The sequence below is a fragment of the Aspergillus caelatus genome (assembly GCF_009193585.1).
Source record: "Aspergillus caelatus strain CBS 763.97 unplaced genomic scaffold BDV27scaffold_82, whole genome shotgun sequence".
NCBI classification, from domain to species: Eukaryota; Fungi; Ascomycota; class Eurotiomycetes; order Eurotiales; family Aspergillaceae; genus Aspergillus; species Aspergillus caelatus.
Window position 1 is genome coordinate 36,933 of NW_022475345.1, and position 13,863 is coordinate 50,795.

The window sequence follows — 13,863 nt, forward strand, 5'->3', positions numbered from 1 at the left end:
GTACAAGATCTTACCTAATTCAGTGCAAGGCCCGCTTCGGCTTTCGGCCTAAACCTGCTGGCAACAATTGTTCGTATTCCCGATGCCACTCCCAACAACTGACGAAGTTCTAATGTCTCGCCAAAAATGAGGACCACATTGGCCTGCCAGTGGTGTCGGTAAGTCTTATTCTTTGTCCATGGGTTTCCCTATATGTAACCTTGGGTCCCTTCGGGCTTGACGTTCAAATAATGTTCACGCATGTTCTAAATACATGTTGCCCCCGCGAGAACCAACTACTATTTCCTACAATAGTTTCTAACGCTTACTTACCCTAGGAAGTCAAAGGTCAAGTGCCACCACGATGGTACTCCACCTTGCAAATCATGTAGGGCCCATCCGGGCAGAGAATGTAGCCTGAGCACTCCTATCTTTCGTAGGAAGAGGAACATTTCGTCCCATTCCCCAGCGAACACGGCTCGTGCAAATCGTGTATCAAAGACTGTTATAGGGGAAACATCCGCCTCTCGAAGAACAGAGAAGACAAATACTGGCTTACAAAATCAACAATCACCAACGGCCTTTTCAACGCATAGTGCAGTTCCTGATGCAAACGGTAGCAGCGAAAGACAGAGCAATGCTCCGCAGCAACTGAAATCCATAATATTACCGGAAAATGCCCTAGAAAATGTGGATCAGGAATTGGTCATTCGTGCGAGCCGAATATTTGCTCAGCAGTTTCCGGAATTTGGCTTTGTACATAAGCCAACCTTCTTTGAGTACAGCCTGCAGGATGGAATCCCTGCCATAAAGCTTTGCGCGATCATGGCTCTATGTGCACGGTATATTCCCGAAATGGTAGATCAATATGGCAGTCCGCACCGAGCGTCTGAATATTTCGCCAATGTTGTACGTGAGAATATAATGAGCTACATGGCACAACATCCTGGGATCGACGCCGTCCATGCAATGATTTTGCTCAGTTTGTACGACTGGGCAGAGGGTAATGGGTTTCAGGCATGGATATATACAGGTGTGTGATGCAAACTTCGAAGTTGCTAAGTGGGTCTCAACAATTTGACGTTTAGGTATGGCCATGAGAATGACCCAAGGCATTTACTCGCAAACGAAGGGAAACACAAAGGATGCCTCAAACGTAAACTCCACAAAGTACGAAACGACTATCAGAACTGTCTGGGCTTGCTTCGTGCTTGACTGTATCCTACGCTGTGGAAGATATGGTCCGCAACGCGCTGAAATCGAGGTACCCGATATTCCGCTGCCAATGAGCGAGGATGATTTCGAATTTGGCCCCGAGTCGACTCTGACACCTTACTTCCTAACACAGCTAGGAACAGATACATCAGTTACGACAATGGGTAGTTATAGAAAGATAGATGGACCCCAGCGTATCCTCTCCTTAATAATCGAGGGGTTTGGCATCTTTTCCACCATATCTACGTGGATCTGTAGAGGTGGGAGAAGATACCCATCTCCCGAGTCCATAGAGCCTCCCTGGGAAAATACATCTTTCTGGAACCGCTCTATGACCTCGGTGGAAGCCTGGAGAGCGACTCATTCGTCCAGGTTGGTATACTCGCGGTCTACTGGACAGGTACAGGCGCACATGCTGCACAACCGGGTCGAAGGCTTCGCATTATTAAATCTGCTCTACTATATGAGCATTCTATTTCTACATCGAGAATACACCCCTCTCTTCCCGCACAGGGTATCACGTCCATGTGGCCCGATCGACCCTCCACTTTTGGAGCAGACACCTCCTTATGACTGGTGGCACCGCAGCTCACAGGAACTCTTTCAGGCTGCTTCGACTCTCATACAGCTGATGCAGGATCTTGAAAAACGGGGTGTACAGTTTCTGACACCGTTCACAGCCTTCTGTATATTTAGTGCCGCTAGCGTAGTTTTGTACATGGACACTTGGCCGTACATGGCACCTGGTCTCGAGAATGCGAAGGAAAAGTATATATGGAGTTCTGATTGGCTGAAAACTGCTAGCGAAAAGTGGGAGATTGCGAAACGTTGGTATGAAATATTGGGCGAGCTCAGGGGAATCTTCACACGCCTCAAAACAGATGGACATAATTTCCCACATCTTGGACGGGAGCAGTTCCAAGATCTCCATGATAATTTGCATCGTCTTGCAGAACCAGAATCTTCAACTGTGAATGCTCTGGCTGCTCTGTCACAACACGCACCGCCTGGCCTTACAGGATCGCCTCGTCAATACCACCTCGGGAGTACGAGAAATGGAAGAGATTCGGGACCACAGGCTTCGGTTACTCACGGCACAGTTCGACTCCAAGAAGTACATAATAGTACTTCAGAACAGAGTCAAGCGGACCTTTTAGCTTTGGATCACGAGCCACAGGGTATGGATGTTGGCCCCGGGGTTGACATAGATTTTCTTATGGCAATGCTGTCTGATCCTTCCGGAGACTGGTCACATGTAATATAGGTTTCTTCTTACATTAATCTGAGACCCGTGTACCAATTTCCTGACTACCTGGCTTCTATCCTCTTTTGAATCACTTATCACTTAGAAAGCTCTATACGGAGTTTTAATGGAGGCCTTTCTCCAACCTGTCCCATGGCACCTGCATCTTCCGACTTAGGCTTTGAAGCAGCTGGATGCGTATTCTAACGATCAGATCATGCCCACAAACTGCCGTCATTTGGGCGTGATATAATGTGAATCGTGCCTCCATGATCTATTCGTAGATGTATATACACTTTGTTTTAGGCGATAACGTGCGGGGTTAAGATAGCGGGAATCTGATATCAACCCGAAATGCGAAATGCGAGACCCGAAAGTAAGCATTTCTCGGATGCGGCTTACAAAAATGACGATTACATTTAGTCCAGCATTTAGTCAGTTCTATCTACCCAAAGTAATTATATCCTAAGAGTACCTGATTACATATCGATCCCAAAACGGCCACTTTGCTTTCACGTTGTAGTCTAACGACTAAACAACGACCAGTTCTTCGAAAATGGCCGCATCATCGAGAGCTTCAAACTTTACCCTAGAAAAGGCGCAAAGGTTGCTCATCAGCGCAGAGAAAACCTTTGTCGATCAAAATCCGACCTCCAAGGCCCAACATAAGCTGGCCAGTGAAGTGTTACCAGGTGGTAACACTCGCTCAATACTTCACACCAACCCTTTCCCAATCTGCATGGACAGAGGCGAAGGCCATAAATTGGTTGATGTGGATGGGCACGAGTAAGGTATCTGCATTATTTCCGTCATCTTGAAGCTGACTTCTCCATTTTCAGATATTTGGATCTGGTTGGGGAAATGACAGCCGGCCTATACGGCCATACAAATCCGATCATCCGAGACACTATCATCTCTACAGTTACCAAAACAGGTCTGAATTTAGGCGCGACAACTAGGACAGAGTCTTTGTTTGCAGAAGCGATTCGTCAGAGAATCACGTCCATAGAACAATTACGTTTCTGCAATTCCGGCACAGAGGCAAATCTGCATGCGCTGAGTATCGCTCGCGGTGTGACTGGAAAATCTAAAATCATTGTGTTCAAGGGTGGTTATCATGGCGGCGTTCTGACCTTTGCCCATGGAATTGCTGAAAACAATGTCGACAAAGGAGATTGGATCATTGGTACATACAATGATGTGGAAGGGACTCGGAAACTCATTTCAGAAAACAAAGATACAGTTGCAGCCGTGCTTGTAGAGGGCATGCAAGGCGCAGGAGGATGTATACCTGGCACGGCGGAATTCCTGCACATGATTCAGAATGAGACCAATGCGAACGGGATGGTATTTATTCTCGATGAGATTATAACTTCTCGACTTGCGCCGGGTGGACTTCAGTCTGTTATCCGAAGTCCTTACGATGGCGCAGCGTTGAAACCTGATATGACCACTCTAGGGAAATGGATTGCCGGGGGAATGACCATTGGTGCCTTTGGTGGTCGTAAGGACCTTCTGGCGGCGTATGACCCACGGCCTGCGTCAGACTCATCGAAGAAGAAGGTTCAAATCAGCCACTCTGGAACTTTCAACAACAACACCCTGGCTATGAATGTTGGGTTGGCTGCCCTTGGGCGTGTCTTTACGCCGGAGGCTTGCTTAGAACTCAACAGTATGGGGGACTGGTTCCGCCAGGGTTTGCAAGAGCGCTGCCATGGTACTAAAATGACAGTTACCGGGCTAGGGGCAGTGTGTAACATTCATTTTACATCTGGCATCGACAAAGCCGGGATCACCTCTGGGGATGATTTGGTAACAGAGTCGAACGGCGTTGAATCAATCCTGAAGGACTTGTTCTGGTACCATGCCATCCGTCATGGCTACTGGATGGCCAGACGTGGCATGTTGTGCTTGATCTTGGGAACTAGCAAAGCGGAGCTCCAAGGCTTTCTCGATGTGGTGGAGGACTTTGTTCGAGAACATCGTGATCTGCTTGAATGATTTTTCGAGACGCCTGTATGTTTGATCTTTGTTCTGTTCAGTGCCCGACTTTAAAAGAGCATGCTTGACAGGTCTTGTTTTAAGTACCAGTAATACCTCCTGTAAGACTAGATGAGCCGGTGGTCCCTTTTGAGTGTTTCACTATTAATCCCTATATATAGTATAGTAGCTGGGGTTACTGCATTAAACATAAGATAGCTAGGGTCACACATGTATTACCCTCATTTATACTCTAGTGTACGATACCATGCTCCTATACGTGGTTATATTAAGAAATTCGCCGACGTGCCATGTCACTCTCATTGTCCCAGACTGCTCGCTCCATTTTCCGGTAAAGAAGCAGTAGAATGAAGGGGTCTAACGTGAGTGGAACAAGAATACAAAGAATGAAACAACCTTAAGCTTTGCGAAGTTCCCATTCAGAATTCCTTGCGATATCCTATTAAGATCTACCTAATCGATGGTTATACGCTCCTACTTGACTCCTCAAAAGACACTAGGACAACACTTATCACACCACCAACCATATACAGAAACCCCAAAACCACACACACGCAATAGTAGTAAGAGTGACTCCCTATACTATATAAACAAAACTTACATCTAACATATCCTAATAGCTACCATAATGTGCACAAACAGATACAAGAAGTATAACTGCTGCAATCGTATGCTCACCGACGTTATCCTCTGCACAAACCGGCCTTTCTGCTCCCGATCAGAAGATTGGAGATATCCTTCCCAGTCGGATTGTCCTCGCTGCTATGTATTATTGTCGACAGCATCGACCTCAGAGCCCCTACTCTCAGTTTCTTCCCGGGGCCATGAGGAACGGACGTTTGTGGAGATTCTGAGAGAGGCTAGAATCTCTTCGAGGTGGTATGGGTACTGAGAGGTGGGTTTGATATGTGCATATTACCGTATGTAATCATATTATTGTTTTGCTCGGCCACAGTATTGATGATAATGACTATGATATCTTTGGAATGCCGGAAGGTTGTCTAACAAACCCATCACGATGTAAGGGTATGGCCATGCTTAACAAAATACATGAGAACACAGTCCAGGAACTCATTGTTGTCGAAGTTAGAAAACGATCCCGAATCACCATTATTACGACGAGGGCTCATATCCGGATTCCTCTTCCACCTTGAGCTTAGAAGTATTCGTATGGAAGTGCCTGGCTACAAGCTCTATAATGAGGCAACAGCACCCCGAGTGCTGTACGTAGTATATTCGAGAAGGTCTATAATATGATAGACGACGTATGGGTAAATTAATGACTATTATAGTCCGATTTGGTATATTATATTTGGAATGTAGTAATGTACATAGAAGTATATATCCTCATAACTCTGATTATAATCGAGGTCATCCAGTTCGTCAAGGCTATGTCAACAACCGAAGCATCGAGCAACGATGTCACCATGTACACCTGGAAATTCGAAACGACGTAGGCGAACATACACAAGCACCGACTCGCCACGAGAATTTATCTCAGAACCACTCCACTTAGCGATGTTCTGGATCAGGTGGTCATCGTTTAATCCCCTCGGCGGGCATCTCCACCGCCATATTCTCGGCTGGCATCTCGAAGCGGGGTTGGTCCCTGACTCCCATCTCATGGACCTCTGGTCCGCTGCCGTACAGCTCTTTCCGAGGGCTTTGATCTGGCGGTGGGATAGCCGATGCGTCGCTTTGCCATGCCAGTCGAGAGCTACTTGCAGCTTTTGCTTTTCGATGTCTTCGGGTGAGGAACCATGCGAGGCCAGCAATCAAACCCACACCAGCGACGCAGCCAATCGTCACTCCGGCAATACCGCCACCGGATAGACTTTCCTTAGATGAACCGGAGCTTTGCCCCGTCGTACCGGGTGCTGAAGTCGACGAAGTACCGGAATCCGTGACGTTGTTCCGTTTTTTAAATAAATCTTCCATACTAGTACTATTGAATCCATCCTTGGGCGAAACTACTGTTGCTCCGCCAGTTTCACTACCGGGAGGTTTAATAATGCAAGAAAAAATTCCGAGGAATGAAGTTGACATACCTGCCACCAATAACGTCGGAGACCTTAGAAGGGATTCTATACGCATCGTTGTAGCTTGCATTATAGTTAGATAGCCAGGAGAGGGAGTGTAGGTCGAAGATGCCTATCCCATTAGCAAACGTAGCGCTGTCGCAATTCTGTGGTAAAGGGTCATATTCTCGATTCGTGACTGGGGTATTCCCTCCCACTACTATCATGGTATTATTCTGAGGCCGTACACATTTGTGTTTAATACGGATGCTGTTGTCATCAGTAACCCGAATCCACCGGAATGATGGCACTGAGAGAACGTAGACATTGCCATCTGACAGCGCTGTCGTGTTTGCCATTCCGCCGAATACATAACTGCAATATTGATTAGTATTGAGACGCTCATTGTTGGCTGTATTAGCAGGCTAGACGACTTACATTGAATATGATGATAGATCCTGGGCAGGAGCAACAACAGTACAGCCCGACATTCGCCAGCCGGGAATATCACCCGAGGTTTGCTGGGTGTACCATTTCTGCTCCGCGATATCGTAAACACGGACCATTTCCATTGAATTCTGGAGACATTAGCATTGGAATAAAACGGGGCTAGGTTTCATACCCGACGTCTTGTTTCGTTTTGGTTATAGGCCAAATATGAAATTGTCTGGCCCACTGGATATTTATACCCGCCAAAGGCTACTATGACGCCCTCGTCTCCCGCCGATTCAAGCAAGCTCGTGTACCCGTCGCCTATGGTTCCCCATTCATTCATATCTGCAGTCGATGCGTTCGTCCATTCTAACGTATCCATATCGAGCGTAATCAACCCCGGATCCATGTATACATCCGCTCCTGCGGTGCCGGCAAAGGTAGGGTTCCCGCCGGGGCTCAGGGAGCCACTGAGGTAATAGGCCTTGTTCGAAGACTGAACGGCGCCTCCCTGACAGAGTCGTACAAGTGCAGCACCCGAAAATCCACTATGGGTCCATTCGTTGGATGCGATGTTATACTTCCATGTTCCGAGAGGGGGGACCGAAGGGCCATTTACGCCACTAACATAGCCACCATAGAAAAAGAGGGTTTCGCCATCTGACCAAGCGGCGCCCTCATCCAGGTATATCGCAGTATGGTTAGCGAGGGGTTTTGGGATGTAGGTGTATAGGTCGGAGTCCGAATTAACCCAGGACTTTGTTAAATCAATGGTTTCAAGGTCATCAACTGTTGGACGTTAATTCAAGGCCGTAAACAGCGATAGGAGATTCGCACTTGGCTTCGTAGTGATCGTGTCATTCGGCCACCTTGTGTGCATTTCACCGCCATCGATGTAAAGCTTTCCATTGCTGACGACGGCTAAGCAGGATGTCAGTTCGGCTGATACAGGAGTGGCCACTGCGACGTACCAGAATGGAAGATGCGACTGCAGTTTGTCTCCGCTGCGATGGTACACTGCGTCAGTATATATAAATAGAGGGCGAATAGAACCACCCCGGCCATATTGAAGTTTCCAATGCGTATGACTATGCTATTAGTCACCACAGGAGACCTGGTAATCGCTGGAGTTCACAACACAAGGATCTGTCGCCTCAAAGATATGAACGTGAGGGGAGAGTCGCAACAACGTGGGTACGAATACTAACGCTAAGGCTTTCCTCAGTGTAGGTCAATGCTGCTACTTAGATCGAAAAAAAGCCTTGGGGTGGTGCTCAGGACTTGCATGAAGCATACGTCCCTAGTCTTTACACGGAATAGTTTAGGCTATGCTTACAAGTACAGAACAAAATTTGTAAGACTCGGATTTGGCTGATAGTCTTCTACGAGTACGCAGATGTCATTAATGCGATACCATCCAATCCAGCACCCCATCCACTGAGTTTGTGACCCAAGCATCGTCTCTGCAGCCTAACAAATGCCGAGTGGGATTGAAGACGCGCGTTGAGGAAATGGATAGCTCGGAGAAATATGGCGAGAAGTCTAACAGGATTGGCTATTTCGTTAAGCCACTTTCTAGACCATCTCTAGGGCGTAAACTTGCGGAAATGGGGGCCAACTCCCTTGTCTCCACAGTCCTTCATCTAACAAAAGGCGGGCTTCGTTGTAATGAGCATCCCAGCTTATTCTTGTATAACTGCATGACGCATACTAGACTTCGGCTCACATACAGACCTGTTTACCTTCAGTTGTCTCCTTGTGAGTCTGGGCCTCGTAGAAATGAAACCTGATCAAGTTTTGTCAGTTTCTGAGTTGTGGGGCAGGAGAGAGAGCAGCAAGCCACGACCCGCGATCGACAGAGAATAATAATGATCAGCTGGGTTGACATGAGAGCTCTAGGGAGGAACTTCTCCGTAAAATCAAATCAGCATAAGGAGTGATACATGGGAGCGAGTTAAAGCTCTTAACCAATGTGTCTGACAGCAAGGTGTTTTCTTATCGAGGGAGAACGAAGTCTGAGACCGTTGAGCCCTATATGACTCTTGTTGAAGTATATTGATCCGTGCATACGCCACCATCAGGAGTCCAGGGCATGGACAGCAGCATATTGACAGTTATGCACGGCCTACCATTGGTTGGAGAGGCGTGGAGAAGGTTTCCTAACATGATGGAGCTCGTTGTCAGATTGCATGAACATCCGCCAATAGATGAGATGCACCAGGATAAATCATACCAATTGGCACTCCTTATCTGCAGCATTTACCGCTAGTAAGGTTCGTTTCCTTGGTTCTGTTCCGTTTTCTTTGTTTTCTCGAAGGCTTGGGAATAGTCTAAAGTGACAGCTTTCATGCAAAGATCTGGTTCATTTTTAACTTGACACTTCTATAAGATCCCTCCATTATCAGTTGGAAAGTAGTGCAACGTTTAGGTCACCGACTCTTGTACGATGCTTCCGGCTCTAGGTCTGACTATCCTAACTACCCACAGGTTCTAATGGATAGTAGGCAAACTACATCATCTCAACGCATGCCCCGTGCTTACCTATCCATTGGTTTCCACTCGGGTCTCTCTTCTAGCCCTCAAATTCTCGATGCGTGCTAGAAATTTTGAGCGAGGTCGCTGCCAATCAGCCTCCCCAGGCCCAGACCGATAAAGACAAATTTCTACGTGAGGTCTCACGGACCGAGCCGACAAGGATATCACGAGGACACTCAAATTAAACTGGGGCATCAAGCTGACATGCTGACAGGTACATGTGTAGCCTTTACTCCATACTCCGTACTCAAGTCACATAGGACACCAAGCCAATCCCAATTGCCGACAATGTTTTTCTGTACTGCATGACTCGAGTATCGGTTTTGATTGAAGGCTCATGGCGACATCGGAGAGTGATAGTGGCGCCAGTTAAAATACTTAAATGACCCCACAGCGTTCCACAACCTGGCACCCATTGGATTGCAGTGCTGAGTTGGTTGCCAGGCACCGTTGATCTTAACTGCTTTTGGTTGGCTTGACCCCACCCTTTTCAATTTTTCTTTTTCTCTTCTATTTTGCTCTTTATTTTTTATTATATTATTTAATTTTTTTAGCCCCTTTTCCTACTCAGTAGTTAGTTGTCCATCCAGCCCTGTTACGTATGCATTTCTTATGACAGGACGTAGGGATGCATCTCCGCTTTATGAGGGTTTGATATCTCACGTTCCGCTCCCCCACGAAGTCGGAGAATAGACTCGAACAGGACACAAGAAACTTTTTAATAGCATTCAATTTTGGGGGGTTCCACGAGGGTGTCCCACCGTAAGGATATGACTAAAAAATTTAATTTCCCCAATGTGAGGAAAGTCTCCATATTTCCGTAATTATTCAGCGTGGTTTATCAGGCCCTGAACCAACCGGCGAACGAACCAAAGGGCCCACTAAACCTCATCGATAAAGAACCACCCCGTTTATCATTGATATTTGCCCATAATTGGCTGTGATTGTCGCCTCTTCTGGGGCTCTCAGCTTAACTACTGATTACGACATATCGACCATGACAGTCCCTTACCCAGACCCTGAAGGGTTTGTCCTTCCACCCTCTCTATCTGTCTGAGCCTGCTCCGACAGCATCTCTGCCATGATTCCGCTGCCACAGCTGCTTAAACGCCGGTACATCTTCCTGGTCGTCTCGGGTATCGTTCTCCTCGCTATCGTCAACGGCCTCTACCTCAACATTCTCCCTGTCCCGAGCGTCATTCGCGACTCCACGGAGACAGAAGGAGCTGAACGACCCGACCTTAACGACGCTGCGCCGCATCCGATCGATGGATTAATTCGCGATGCCCAAGCAAAATGGGATCATCTACTGTCGAAGCGCGTGGATTCCCTAGCTGATGCAACGAAGCAATATCGAGAGCGAAGAGGCCGTCACCCGCCGCCCGGCTTCGATCAGTGGTTTACCTTCGCGAAGAAGAAAAAGGCCGTACTTATCGAAGACCTTTTCGACCAGATATATGATGATTTGAGTCCATACTGGGGGTTGGACCCTCAAGTAATTCGGCGCCATGCGACGCACTCCGATCCACGTATTATTATACGCAACCATACACTGTCCTCTGTGGGCCATACTGGCGTCAACTGGCTCGAGGTCTGGATGGATATGATCTCGACGATCCAGGAATACTTACCTGACATGGACATCCCACTTAATGGTATGGACGAGCCGCGTATCATCGTCCCGTGGGAGACTGTCTCAGAGTATCGCGCCAAAGACCGGGATCTTCAACAGCAACTCGATCCGAAACTGGCTGTTGATCAATATATGACATTGTCGGCTCAGGAAAAGTCTGGGGAATACTCGCCGCCCGCATTCCAGGGAGCTGACAAGCCATTTTGGGACATCATGCGCGGTGCATGTCCCCCCGAGAGCCCCGGCCGCACCAGCAATATTCAAAAAGTTGATTTCGCCCATCCCCCGGCCGAATTCTTCAACTACCGCAGCTCCTTCTCTGAAAATGGATATGTGAAAGACTTCGAGCGCTCCAAGGATCCCTGCTGGCGGCCGGAACTGCAGGCATTACATGGTAGCTTTATCGAACCGACCTCTACATCGACTACACACGAGTTGGTTCCGTTATTCGGGGGTTCCAAGCTGACCGTCAACAACGAGATCCTCATCCCACCCGCGGTGTACTGGGAAGACAATCCTACTTACTCCGGTGGGAAAAGCAATCACGGCGGCCCGTGGTCCAAGAAAAAAGATATCGTTTTCTGGCGTGGGATTGCAAGCGGCGGTCGCAACCGTGTCGACACCTGGACAGGATACCAACGACATAGACTAGTATCGATGCTGAATGGCACAGAGGTCGCGTTGACAAACGGGACATCGCATGGGCTCAACTTCCGTCTACCCGATTATGAGTACTATCAAGTCACGGCAGGTCTGGAGGGCGCAATGCCCGAGTTCTTGAATGAGCACTGTGATCTGGGATTCTTGGATCTCTGTTGTTTCCCGCTCGAAGGCAGTCCGCATTGCTCTTATACCGATCCTTATTTTAAGCTCGTCCCGGGAATGCCTATGAAAGAACAATATTCATTCAAATATCTGCCCGACGTAGATGGCAATTCCTTCAGTGGACGGTACCGTGCGTTCCTACTCTCTACGTCGTTGCCTATCAAGGCAACGGTTTACAAAGAATGGCATGATTCACGACTGATTCCCTGGGCGCATTTTGTGCCCATGGACTCGCTATATATGGATGTTTACGGCATTTTACAATATTTTATAGGATATAAGGGACGCAATAGACATGACAAGCAGGCCGAGAAAATTGCTATGGATGGCAAGAGCTGGGCCGAGAAGGTTCTGCGACAGGAGGATATGCAGTTATATGTATATCGCCTACTTTTAGAATATGCGCGACTTTGTGACGATCGACGGGATAGTCTCGCCTTTATAGGAGACTTAATGAATAGTTACTAATAGATAATGAACTTTCTTTTTGTTTAACCTCAAGATCGCTAGGGCTTCGACTCCGCATTCGTGCGAAGCTTTCGAGTATCATAGGAGCTACATAACGGCGTCCGATATGGTCAACTGTCTATGGTTATATATGCTTTAGATGAAACCTGAGACAATATGTTTTTTAGCTATTCGATAAAGCACTCTTGTAAATGTCGGCCTTTCCACATATATGAATCTGGGCCCAGCGCAGACCAATACAGGGATGCTGTTCATGCCCCAATTGAGGGCGTACAGACAGTAAATCAGTCATTGCCTCCATATGTTTAGGGTGCTCATACATTGGGTGACTCTTGAAGTCCCCCAGATAAAGAACCGTTTGTCCATCAGATTGTCTACCGAATAAGACTTCACATTTTAGGGTTATTCTCCATCGTATGAGTAATGGTACATGTATCCTTCTAGCTTGAAAAATAGGGCGAATTCTGAACTGGCTTGACCTGTTGCATTATATTCAGGAGATATTTTCTTTACTATGCATAGCCATTGCCACCCTTATCTGGAATAATACAGGCAATCAATATGCAACCAACAAGAGATGCCGTCAGTTTCCTCATCCTAAGCTCCATACTTATAAATCATTGCTTTGTTTAGACCTTTTATCTCAGAAGATCCTCGGGTTTCATAATCCCCCTTCTTAACATCTCCGCCACAACCGGTTGACTATCGCTATACATCTGTAAGCTCTTAATTTTAATCCCATCATGTTTAGCAGTCCAATCCTTAACAATGTTGAACCGAAACATGGACCCCACACCCAAGTCCCAACGCCGGCCATCCAGATCTGTCACTTTCTTCGTATCACCTTCCTTCGGGAGGTCAATGAAGAGTGTCGCCTCGCCGATAAATTCCCATCCATCTGCCTTCTCTGCAACGCACACCCACTTCGGTTCATGGTAGGATAACTTGAATGCACTGTAATCAGCCTTAGTCGCCTCCCAAGCGGATTCGCCGCCCGTGAACCGTTCGCCGTTGGACTTAATGTATGTGTAATCGTCCGCGACCCAGTCCGACCAGGGTGTTGACCAGTTCTCGCGTGTATCCCAGGCAATTGTGCATTTTTCCATCCAGGCGAGAGCTGGGTGGATGCGCGCCTGCTCCCAGCCTTTGGTTGTGCTTAGGAATACTGGTGTGGTGGGGAAAGACATCTTGTGTAGATCTTGTACAGTTTAAGTTGGTCGAGATGGGGATACTTTTTAATCGGATGAACATACCATCTGCTCATGACTTCCAGTGAGGGCTCATATTTATATGGCGCCCGTTCACATCACAGCAAAGTTCACAATGTATATTGATTTATTGAGCGGATCATAACTTCTAGAGGCCCCCAGCCTAGACCTATTCCTTATCGCATAGAGTTCGATACGAGTGGAGTGGCGTACGGGAACGGCCTTCAATGGACACTCGGCAATCAAGTCCACAGAATCGAGCCGGCTAGACTCTGAAGAAAGTTCAAAGCACGAATTCATAAAGCT

The 13,863-nt window shown here is 47.4% G+C and overlaps 5 protein-coding genes across 5 annotated transcripts; 3 read left to right on the top strand and 2 right to left on the bottom strand.

The window, feature by feature from the left end:
- Positions 1-126: 126 nt before the first annotated feature.
- On the top strand, positions 127-2,458 carry BDV27DRAFT_145002 (uncharacterized protein; the record flags this gene model as incomplete). Its single annotated transcript, XM_032070343.1, has 3 exons — positions 127-158; positions 318-1,014; positions 1,832-2,458. The coding sequence occupies 3 exons, from the start codon at positions 127-129 to the stop codon at positions 2,456-2,458; spliced, it is 1,356 nt and encodes a 451-aa protein (XP_031927837.1).
- A 535-nt stretch (positions 2,459-2,993) lies between these two features.
- Positions 2,994-4,461, top strand: BDV27DRAFT_172120 (aspartate aminotransferase family protein; the record flags this gene model as incomplete). Its single annotated transcript, XM_032075769.1, has 2 exons — positions 2,994-3,223; positions 3,277-4,461. The coding sequence occupies 2 exons, from the start codon at positions 2,994-2,996 to the stop codon at positions 4,436-4,438; spliced, it is 1,392 nt and encodes a 463-aa protein (XP_031927838.1). The 3' UTR covers positions 4,439-4,461.
- Positions 4,462-5,974: 1,513 nt separating this feature from the next.
- BDV27DRAFT_172122 (uncharacterized protein) lies at positions 5,975-7,953 on the bottom strand (the record flags this gene model as incomplete). The annotated part of the gene is made up of 5 exons (XM_032075770.1): positions 5,975-6,431; positions 6,487-6,726; positions 6,895-7,034; positions 7,415-7,677; positions 7,860-7,953. The coding sequence occupies 5 exons, from the start codon at positions 7,951-7,953 to the stop codon at positions 5,975-5,977; spliced, it is 1,194 nt and encodes a 397-aa protein (XP_031927839.1).
- A 2,398-nt stretch (positions 7,954-10,351) lies between these two features.
- Positions 10,352-12,376, top strand: BDV27DRAFT_127943 (uncharacterized protein). The gene has a single exon (XM_032066874.1). The coding sequence runs from the start codon at positions 10,505-10,507 to the stop codon at positions 12,347-12,349; it is 1,845 nt and encodes a 614-aa protein (XP_031927840.1). The 5' UTR covers positions 10,352-10,504; the 3' UTR covers positions 12,350-12,376.
- Positions 12,377-12,987: 611 nt separating this feature from the next.
- On the bottom strand, positions 12,988-13,536 carry BDV27DRAFT_157522 (uncharacterized protein; the record flags this gene model as incomplete). Its single annotated transcript, XM_032072523.1, has 1 exon — positions 12,988-13,536. The coding sequence occupies one exon, from the start codon at positions 13,534-13,536 to the stop codon at positions 12,988-12,990; it is 549 nt and encodes a 182-aa protein (XP_031927841.1).
- Positions 13,537-13,863: the final 327 nt, after the last annotated feature.

What these genes read in the sequence shown, in the direction of transcription:
- BDV27DRAFT_127943 (XM_032066874.1), top strand. Translation starts at nt 10,505, where the DNA reads ATGATTCCGCTGCCACAGCTGCTTAAACGCCGGTACATCTTCCTGGTC.